Source organism: Aspergillus mulundensis, assembly GCF_003369625.1.
Source record: "Aspergillus mulundensis strain DSM 5745 chromosome Unknown scaffold_7, whole genome shotgun sequence".
NCBI lineage: Eukaryota > Fungi > Ascomycota > Eurotiomycetes > Eurotiales > Aspergillaceae > Aspergillus > Aspergillus mulundensis.
Window position 1 is genome coordinate 552,430 of NW_020797895.1, and position 10,899 is coordinate 563,328.

Sequence of the window (10,899 nt, forward strand, 5' to 3'; positions counted from 1 at the left end):
AATGATACACGGGTAAAGTTATGACGTAGACTGTAATTAATCCACCATAAGGCACCAACGTGGCCTGACAAGCGTGTTCCGGTATTGTCACCAGCTCATCCTATCTACTCGCCGGTGCCTTGAGTCTTCCCCGCTCTCCCGCATTGCCCGTTCAGATCGAAGAAGCAATAACTGTCCTCAGGCACTGGCGCGCTGTCAGTCTGTTGGTTGGGGGCTCGCAGCAAACACATATTATCGGCAATTGCCCGTCAGCGCCAAAGCTTCTACCGCGCGAGGTTGTTTGTCTGCCTCTTTCCGCTGCTGCCTGGGATCCACAAGTCGCATGTGCCAAAGTCTCTGGTACATTTGTTTGGAGAATGGCAGCCGCTGAGGCCGCTCCCCATTTTGGGGCAGAGTTGAAGGTGAGAGCTCCTGGTAGAAAGCCAACCATGCCGCCTAAGCTAATATTCCGCCGGAGTAGGATGCCTTCAAGCCAGTCAACAATTGGGTACGGTCCTCGATGTCATTTCCCCGCATGTACGATGCCTACGGCAAGATACAGCAAACGCGATGCAGTACACTGGCGCCGGTGCTAAATGCGATATTTAGGTTTCCAATGGCATTGCTTGGATGGAGGAGATACAACAGTTCTACCGGGAACGGAGCGTGATTGAGAAGGAATATGCGGCGAAGCTTACGGCTCTCTGCAAAAAGTACTATGATCGCAAGGCCAAGAAGATCAGTCCGTTGAGTGTTGGAGATAATCCTACGATGACCCCTGGATCCCTCGAGAGCGCTTCTCTCACGACGTGGACGACGCAATTGTCGGCTGTGGAATCGCACGCCGCGGAGCGGGATAAGTTCGCAACTGACCTGATAGCCCAGGTCGCAGAACCACTGAAGCACTCTGCGGCCCAATATGAAGAGCTGAGGAAGTGCCATGTCGATTTCCACGGGAAGCTTGAGAAGGAGCGCGAGGCCAGCTACAGTGAACTGAAGAAGGTCAAGGGCAAATACGACGGTGCCTGCCAAGAAGTCGAAACCCGGAGAAAAAAGATGGAGAGCGCCTTTGATCACGGCAAGACGAAAGCGCAGACAGTGTATCAACAGCAGATATTGGAGATGAACAACGTCAAGGTAAATTGGTCGGTCCCTCCACTGGCCAACTACTGACAGGACAGAACACATACCTCATAAGCATCAACGTGACGAATAAACTCAAGGAGAGATTCTTCCATGAATATGTTCCGGAGCTGCTTGATGTAAGTTGCGAAAGTTGGTTGGCAAACACCTTGGCTGACAGGCTCTAGGGTCTACAAGATCTGAATGAGACAAGGGTAGCACGGCTGAACGCGCTATGGTCCCTCGCAGCGCAGCTCGAGAAGTCCTCTCTTACCAAGAGCGCAGACCACATGGCGAAGCTCACCAACGAGATTCCTCGGAACCAGCCTCATCTCGACTCCCTCATGTTCCTGCGGCACAACGTTACACAGCTTCAGGAGCCCGCCAACGTCGGCTTCGAGCCGAGTCCGGTGTGGCACGATGATGAAGCGCTTATCACCGATGAGGCGGCCAAGGTATTCTTGCGTAACCTTCTCAGCAAGAGCAAGACACAGGTTCGTGAATTGAGAGTGGAATGTGACCAGAAGCGCCGAGACGTGGAGGCGGCAAAACGTATACGGCAGAGCATCCAGGAAGGTCGCGATAACCGGAACGAAGTGGATGTCGTGAGGTCGATCTTCTTCACCCAAGAATCTCTCCATGAAATCGAGCGCAAAAGGCTCACTGCCGAAGTCGAGACATCGACCATTATATCGGTGGTTGGCGACCTATCACTTGGCGCAAAAAACCATAACTTCAAGTCGCAAACATTCAAGATACCCACTAACTGCGACCTCTGCGGAGAACGCATCTGGGGTCTGTCTGCTAAAGGCTATGACTGCCGGGACTGCGGGTACACCTGCCATAGCAAATGTGAAATGAAGGTACCAGCAGAGTGTCCAGGAGAGCAGACCAAGGAAGAGAAGAAGAAGCTCAAAGCGGAACGTCAAGAACAGGCCAGCGCAGCCCCAGCTGTTGATCTTGGACCGACCAGCTCAGCTTCCGCAGCTCCGTCCTTAGCGAGACGGGATACAATGAATTCTTTGAGTTCCGGTTATGCAGTCAGTGCCAACCGGTCTTTATCAAATGTTGGCACCCAAGAATCCGTCTCAGAACTTCCTGATAGCCCTGCCAGCCCCGCACCTACTGCTCCTGCTGCGACCAAGCCAGCGGTGAAACGAAACCGCATTCTTGCCCCCCCTCCTGCTCAATATGTCAGCAGTCCGCCACCGGCAGAACTACCTGCACCCACTGCATCTCAGAAAGAGCCACGCGGAAAGATGCTATATCCCTACCAAGCCACAGGAGCAGACGAGGTCACCGTCCAAGATGGCGAGGAGATAACTGTCCTCGAGCCAGATGGTACGCTCCCTAACCTTGCATGATATATCAATTAGCTAATGAAACCAGATGGGTCGGGCTGGATGCGCGTTAGATCAGAATCTTCGGCCGAAGGCCTCGTCCCCGCCTCCTACGTGGAATTACTACCCGCCGCCGCTGCCTCCTCCAGTCCTGCTGGTCGTCCTGGATCTACGTACTCAAACTCTTCTGCGTCACTGGCAGGCAGCACAGCAGCAGCCGGAGCGAAGAGAGTTGGACCTGCTGTAGCGCCTCGCCGCGGAGCGAAGAAAGTGCAGTACGTGGAAGCGCTCTACGAGTACGAAGCGCGAAGCGACATGGAATGGAGCATGGCTGAAGGGGAGCGGTTTGTCCTTGTCAACCGTGACAGCGGCGATGGGTGGGCCGATGTCGAGCGCGGGGGCGTCACAAAGAGCGTTCCTGCGAATTATATTCAAGAGGTATAGATTTGTTTTGATTGTATAGGGTTAGCTCCTTTTCTCGCAGCTGCTGGTCTGTGTTTTTCGGTTTCTGATCTCATCTGCATTATGGAGTTTGGAGACTAGCGGTTGCTTCCTTGTGTCTTGTTGTTCTATCTGTTTCATTTTCATTGTCGGTGGACTCTCGAGGTCGCTGCACAGCTGATCTGATTACATCTGTATAGCACGTAGAGCCAATTTTCATGCCTTTTTGAGCGCATAACTACTCCAACCAAGCCACTACACAGAGCAGTGTGGCTTGTTTCGCTGCTGCCTAGATGAGAGAGCCACCAGGGTCCAGTTTACCCTGAGTTTAGCCAGCTGCCAAGGACACTACGGTTGTTACTGTTACCACCGCGGAGTTGGAGATTGCCAATTCAACCGATGCCAACTGAGTCACAAGGGATTCCAGTCCGAACTGCGTGGTTACGATCCTCTTTTCTGGCCTAGTTCCTAGGCCCCGTCATGACCGTCAGACCGCTTCCTGCAAAGAATGATGACGATCGCCAGCGCCACAGCAGCAGATTGGCTCTCGCGATAAGCTTCAGAGCCAGCGTCTGCTCAGCCACCTCCATTCAGCTTTTTGTCCGTGCGTCGTTGCATCACCAGCCCCATGCTGCCCCGAGCTCCATCCCTTTTGTTTTTCTACTTCGGTGTCAACAAAGAAAATCAGGGGAAGGATGATTTGCAGCCTTTATTGGACGTGAAGGTTGTACTTCAGGGCGGCTTTGAACGGATTGGCCTTGTTCAGCCAGTCAGACCGCTGGTGAGGTGTGACACACTGACAATTGGGGGAAGCGGGATCGCACAGGGAGGATCCTCGACCGAATGTCCTAGACTCCGACTGTTTGTATGAGGGAATTGTTCGCCAAATCGCCAGCCCGCAGCTAGCACTGATGAGGAAGCTCCTGCTTCGTAGGAAAATGAAGCGGCTGAGGAGTCCTCAATCTGGTTGGAATTACCACAGAATGACTCTCCCAGCACCGCCGCTCTCGCTCTTTCGCTTCCTGGATGCAGCTCGCTGTGCTTCGGTCCTTCCTTTCTAGACACTGACACCCACACAGGCCAGTCTCCCACGTCGAGTCACACAACATTGCAATTCCAAGAGCAAGACAGCCCGCAAGAGATGAAAGCTGGCTCCGTTCTGCAGCTGGGACCAGAGAATGAGCTCTTGTCCCGGTGGCTGTGCTCTCGACCGAGGCTACCCAGCTCCTCCTAGTATTTATGCAGATTGGTTGCTTTTCTTTTCCAAGCTCTCCCCACAATCCACACATATAAATTGCATTCCTCTCGTCATGGCTTCCTCCGTCTCTCTCACCTTCGCGCCTCCAAGGGATGCTCATAGACGGTGAAAAGTGGGCTTGTGAAGCTTGCGTCCGCGGTCACCGCACCTCCACCTGCAAGCACCATGGTATGCCATTCCATCTCTTACATCCTAGGACGCATCCTCATGAGCTGACCACGCCACAGATCGACCGCTAATCCACATCAATCGGAAGGGTCGCCCCTTCTCGACCTGCTCAATATGCAACTGCACGCCCTGCAAGTCGCCGGAGGAGCACACCAGGCTGAAACGTGAAGCCGAGCTGAGAATGAGATCTCAAGACCAAAATGTTAGAGCATCACCATCAGCGAGATCAACCCAAGCTTACTACCTACATACAATAAGCCAAACCATATCAATCACGATTTCGAGATGTCCTTACTGATTGCACTTTTTCCTCTCCTTTGCTATACAGAGAGCCTCTGGTAGACATCATGCTCGCTCAGCCCCAACGCTTCTTCCCATCGCACCACGCCCACCTTCGTCCCCTCCGGCGTCCACTGCTATCCAACCTTCCTCACGCTCGGGATACCGTGATGGCCGTGGTTCTCAACCCCCCGACGTTGCTGCCCGTACCGCTGCCTCCACCTCTCGAGCTAGAGCAGCGGTAGCAGCTACAGGGGGCCGAGGCACACCACAAGGAGCGCCGCACCACCGCATCGGTTCCCATTCTACTCCGGGATCAAGATCGAGCACTAGTTCCTCCTCTATGCGCTCGCCTGAGCACCAGCAGTATGCTCTGCAGCCCGATCTAAACCACCACGGATCCCTATCCCCTCTAGCTATGCCCCTCGGGTCTTTCTCTCCGCCGCTGTGCTCTATCTCCGACATCCCCGGCTCAATGTCGCTATTCAGCCCGTATGAGCATCCGTACGGGAGTCTGGATACTTCGTTCCTAGACGCGAGTGACGGGTTAGGAGCCGCTGCCTTCCCTTCTTTGGAGGACTTCGATCTGGATACAGCTGGATTCCAGGATGACCTTATGCAAGGGGAGTGGAGGTGGTTCGCGGAAGATCATGAACATAGTCTGAGATAGTTGACGACCCGGAATTGAACCTACAATCTTCGTTCGGACGATTACTCCGGGGTTGGTGCTATTTCGGGTCTCTTCTTTCTTTTTCTTTTCTTGCTGAAGGCGAGGTGGGATAGCTCCGAGCGGGCGGTATGATGACCATGTTCATTAAAATGGTCATGAAATCTCGGGGCTGGTTCTGGAGAAACGGTACAGACCCAGCTTCATGAGTGACATGCGATCCTTCCTGCGTTGTACTTAGAAGCCATCAACGAGAGGACGAGGGTCTGGTTAGTGGTTAGCAATAGAAATATATAAATTCACAAACCACATAGATATTTCGGAACTCAGACTTCCAATATTAGTGATGGGGAATTTGTACTGGAAGATCAACTCAAAATAGGCCAAACGTTCTGGGTCCTACACTATAGATATACATTCAAGACCCTAGCATGGCTGGAAGCACCTCCGTCGGCCGCGAGAAGCCCCAATACATGAACTGCAGTATCAAAAGCACTTCTTCGAGGTCACCTTTTCAAGTTACGGAATAATCCTAGTTCCTTCAGGGCTGCTATACTATTGCGGGGGGTAAAGTATGATCACAGCTAATTTTGTTTTTCAAGAACATGAGACATTGATTATGAGTCTATACTCAAGACACTAGCGTGGCTAACAAATATACCATCCAACTGTACAAAAGTGGATGCCTAGGCCCGGGAAAAATCAATACAAATACCGTCCGGCCAGTCAAGAAAAACTCCGAAATAAATACGACAAGACAATCTAACTCCATCAACCAATTTAGAAGAGGACAACACCAGCACCGACCATGGTCGACAGGACGGTCACCAGGCCGACGAGGACGGGGGCCATAGTCATGCTGGGGATGTGGAGGCCAGCAGCAGCGCCGTCAGTGGGGTCGGAGGAACCGGAGGAAGAGCTGTTGGAGGAGCCGGAGACGGTGTTGCCTTCGCCATCGGTGGTGTTGCTGGAAGAGGGGGTGCCGGCAGTCTGGCTACCAGCGCCGTCGAAGCCAGGGCCATCACCAGCACCGTCCTCGAAGTACTTCTGGGCCTTTTCGGGCATGGCGGGGAGAGTGTCCTCGGAGTCGACGTCCCAGTTGGGGGCGTTCTTAGCAGGGCAGGGGTTGGAACCACCGGTCTTGTTGTAGCCACCATCACCCTCAGGGTTAGAGGTCTTGGAGAAGGCGTTCTTCAGGGTGTCAAAATCATCAAGCTCGGTAACCTTGCCGTTCTTGATTTCAACAAGTCCGTAGTCGCTGGGCTCCTGGGAGTACTCGTAGACAAGACCACCAGAGTAGACGCCGGTCATCTTAGTGGAGTAGAGAGCCTCGACCTCACCGAAGTCACGAGTGTTGGTGTTGCATCCGTACTCGGAAAGGAAGAGAGGAAGGCCGTAGCCAGTGAAGTTCTTGACCTTCTGGTCCCAGCCGGACTTCTGGAAGGAAGAGGGACTGCACCAGGAGTAGTCGTTGAAAGCGAAGAAGTCACTTCGCTCCTCATCAGTACCGCAGTTCATGTATTCAGCCATCTCACGACGGTTGGTGTCAACGTCGGCCTAGAAAACATGCATGAGTACATTGCTTACAAATTACGTTACGTTATGACTCACAGCAGAGTATCCGACAGGAACCTGGCGGTAGTTGCGAGCGCTCAGGTAGTTGCGCAGATCACGGGTCACAGCCTTGACATAAGGAGCAGTGATAGACGACGGGCCGTCGTTGATGACTTCGTTTCCGGAGAAGAAAGCCAGGGTGTTCTTGTAGGTAGCGAACTTGTCGACGGTCGCGAAGATGTACTGAAGATACACCTCGTTGTAAGAGATGGCGGGAGATTCACGGTTGATGGAGTAGAGAGGAGTGTTCACGTCAAGCACAAGGTAGATGCCAGCATCAGCCAAGGCGTTCATGCACTCGTCGTGGTCCTTGGAGTTGTCGACTGAGTAGACACGGATGGTGTTCAGGCCAAGCGCCTTGAACTTCGCGATGTCGCGCTTGCAGGTGTCGGCATCAGCGATGGGGTCAGCCAGATCTGACGAGCCACCGGGCTGGTAGTCGACACCACGGATGTAGAAACGGTCGTCTCCTTTGAAGAAAGCGTTACCCTTGACGGTGATGGGAGTGACATCGGCGCGGGCAGCCAACTTGGGCGCAGCGAGAACGCTGGAGGCGCTCAGGGCGAGGGCAGTCGCAATGCTGGAGCCCTTCATTGTGAGTTTGTGGTGATTTGGAGAATTGGCAAGCGGAAATGGTCGATTAAACGTGGATAATGTCGGGTTCAGTAGTAATTATCGCAAAGGCGCAGAAAAGCGAGTGTGAGAATTATAAAGGCGAGTCCAAAAGAGCGACGGACTGACTTGATGCAGGATAGAACAAGAAAGAAGGGAGTCACAAAGCGATCGAAGGGATGGAGGAAAGAAGAAGGAAGAAGGAAGAAGGGAGAAGGAGAGGCTGGCCGCTTGCATAGGGGTGGCCACTGGCGGCTGCACAGACTCAGCCGAGACAACAGCGTCCCTGTTTGACCACTCCACTCCCACAACACTCTCGACCCGCGCTCCACCATCTACCTCGTCATTGATGCCTTCCTTGTCCGTTTCTCCAGCAAGATCAAACGCCGATTCTCAGGCATCCACTTCTTCCCAGTGGTTGCTTTCATTGGCATGTCGGTCCCCCATGGCTACGCCCATACTGCCTTCTGAGAGACACTCCGGCCGCCGAGTCAATTCAGTACCTAATCGGGATACCAAAATACCGTTCCAAATGTGAGTCGCAGCCAATCCGCACCCCGGATGGAGCATTCGTCATCTCTGACAGTTTCAAGATGCGCTGCAGTAGATCCCCTACCGGGGCGGGCAGCGATAGGCGGATCGCCAGGGGAGGCACCACCGAAAATGGCCTGACGAGTGGCTCACATTTTTGGAATCCAGCCATCAAGAGGCAGTGCTCTTGGACAAACCAATCAGATTGTGCGAACCCGGCAAATTGGAATGAAGATGATTCCCTTTCAGGCTTTGTTCGCTGTGCTGGTGGGTCGCTGCGGGTCGCTTAAACCGGGGTCCTCCATCCTTAGTCCCTGAATCAAACCCTGTAATAGGGATGTACAAAATAGTTGACGGTAATTACGGAAAGTCGAAATTTAAGGATTTTTTTGGTAAGGAATGATTCCTGACAAAAGAAAAAGATCACGTGATTTACTGCTTCCTAATCGGGTTAGCGCCGCGGTAAAATCAACAAGCAGAGCACGGCCAGCAAAGCAATAATTCTGACTTCATATATAAAGACATGCACCAAAAGTTTCCGCACGCCAAGAATGCCAAGGGCTGGTATTACATGTTTAGAAATGTATAATAATTACCATAAAAATAGTAATATTTAATACTTTTTTATAATTATTTTTTTATACCTTTTTAATAGCTTTGTATCCTATAATTTAGCAAATTTTATAATACTATTTTTATATTATAACTTAGCCTATTTTAATAAATTTTTAGTATTTTAACTTAATTTTTAGCTTAAATTAACTACTTAATCCCCTTTTATAGTTTTTTTAATTTTTAACGCCGGTTTCCCTTATATAACATGCCTAAAAACAGGTTTTATTCTAATAAGGTTTAGGTGCAAGTTTTAACTTTTTAGGCTATTAACAAGCATGTAATAAAGATTTTTAGGCTTTTAAAACTTTTTATATATATTATTTATAATACTATTAAAAAAGGTAAACACCGGGGCTATTAGCCAAAAAAAACTAAAGTTTTTTAAGTATATATTAAATTTATTAAAAATAGTAAGCGCTCTAGGAGGCCTATTAAAATTAATAAAAATATTTAAAAAGCTATAATAACTTTAGTTATAATAAATTACTTAGGGCGTGAGAAGTTTTTAAAAATCCTTATATTTAAAGCTAGTATTTCTTATTTTTTTATTTTATAAATTTTTTATAAATATAAACTTTTTTTTATTAAGCCCTTTTATAAACCTAGTCTAACTAAAGCTACTTAAATTAAATGCTTAAAGTTTTATATAGCTTATTAAAACTAGACCCTTAAAAACTAGAAATACGTTATTTTTATTAATAAAACCTTAGTTATTTTAGGCTAACGCCGTGGCTTAATTTAAGTATAAAAAATAATAAAAAATAAATATAATTAAACTTGTATTTAAAGGTATTAAAAAAAGTATTTTAACTTTATAGTATAAAATTACTTTACTTATAATAAAAAGGGGCCTTTATATATTTTTAAAATAAAATTAGCCTAGTAAAAGTATTAAGCAGCTTATAAAATTAATAAATTAAATTATAAGCTAGAGCCTATACTAAAAGCAAAGTAAAAAGTTAATATAGCCATAAATTAACTTAATTTACGCCTAAGAAAAGGTGGCTAAAAGCCTTAGTAAAAATAAAATAAGGCTAATAGCAAGCTAAAAAAAAGCACTAGTAAAAGAATTAATTAATATTAATATTAAATAATTAGTTTTTAAAGCTATTTCTAACTACAGGGTTAAATACTAATACCTTTTTTTTTAAAAAAATTTTAAAGCCTTTTTTTATTCTTTTTACTTAAGAATACATAATTAATTAGCTAAATACTATTATTCTTAAAAATAGGGCCCCCGCTTATTAATACTAAATTTAAAAGCGTGTATATAATATTATAAAGGTTTAAAAAATTATAAATTAGCCTGGTAATTTATTAAATTTTAATGTTATTAAGTTTACTTAGGCCTAAATAAAAAAGTATATAATTTCACGCGGAGCGCCTGTGAAAACCTTGAGTAGGCTAACCAGGTACAAAACAAAGTACTAAGAGGGTTATTTAATAAGGGATTAATATTAAATCTTAAGGCCTAAAATATATAAAAACTAACTTTTAGCTAACTATTTTTTGCTAGGGCGTTAGCCTTAAATATATTATTAAAATAGTGGTAATATTATTACTACGTGTTAGGTTAATATTACTATAACTTTTATTTTATTAATTTTTTTATTTTATTAAGGCTTAGTACCCGTGGGTGTAATAATTTAGCCCTTTTTTAATTAAGATTATTTTAATTTTTAAATAGCTTTAATTTTTATAATAAATATATTTTACTATTGTTTTGCTTTGGTTTCGCGTTTAATTATTTAGTTTTTTTATTTAAAATAATTTATTATTAAATATGGGGTTGTCTTAAGGCTTAAAATAGTGTTTTTTTATTAGTATTTTGCTTTTAAATAGCTTTGCTTTTAGTAGCTAAGGTAGCTATTTTAGTAAATAATAAAAGTTTTAAGTTACTTTTTATTAATTTAAGCATTAATAGATTATAAATAGGTAGTATTTTATAAATAATAAAAAGGTTAATATAATTATTATAGTATTATGTTATTAGTATTATATAAGTAGCTAAATATAAAAAAATAAATTTTTATTTACTTCCCGGTCTTTTTTTTTTTTAACTTTTTTAATTTTTTTATTTTATTTTTTTAGTTTTTTTATTTTATTTTTTAAAGTTTAATATTTTATTTTTTTATTTTTTTACTAGTTATCTAATCTTATAGCGCCTATAATAAGGTTTAAAATTTATTTTTTTTTTTGCTAAAGACCACTACTACTACTACTAAAAATAGCAACGGGAATAGCAAAGGTTCCTTAAATAATTTAAAAAAAAA

General features: G+C 46.0%; 3 protein-coding genes across 3 annotated transcripts; 2 read left to right on the forward strand and 1 right to left on the reverse strand.

Moving 5' to 3' along the window:
• Positions 1–356: 356 nt before the first annotated feature.
• DSM5745_07077 (putative actin polymerization protein Bzz1) lies at positions 357–2,885 on the forward strand (the record flags this gene model as incomplete). Its single annotated transcript, XM_026749093.1, has 6 exons — positions 357–401; positions 461–487; positions 589–1,116; positions 1,161–1,241; positions 1,290–2,442; positions 2,491–2,885. 6 exons carry the CDS (start codon positions 357–359, stop codon positions 2,883–2,885), a joined length of 2,229 nt encoding a protein of 742 aa, XP_026602183.1.
• Positions 2,886–4,489: 1,604 nt separating this feature from the next.
• Positions 4,490–5,257, forward strand: DSM5745_07078 (uncharacterized protein; the record flags this gene model as incomplete). Its single annotated transcript, XM_026749094.1, has 2 exons — positions 4,490–4,510; positions 4,637–5,257. 2 exons carry the CDS (start codon positions 4,490–4,492, stop codon positions 5,255–5,257), a joined length of 642 nt encoding a protein of 213 aa, XP_026602184.1.
• Positions 5,258–6,034: 777 nt separating this feature from the next.
• On the reverse strand, positions 6,035–7,462 carry gel1 (1,3-beta-glucanosyltransferase gel1; the record flags this gene model as incomplete). The annotated part of the gene is made up of 2 exons (XM_026749095.1): positions 6,035–6,811; positions 6,866–7,462. 2 exons carry the CDS (start codon positions 7,460–7,462, stop codon positions 6,035–6,037), a joined length of 1,374 nt encoding a protein of 457 aa, XP_026602185.1.
• Positions 7,463–10,899: the final 3,437 nt, after the last annotated feature.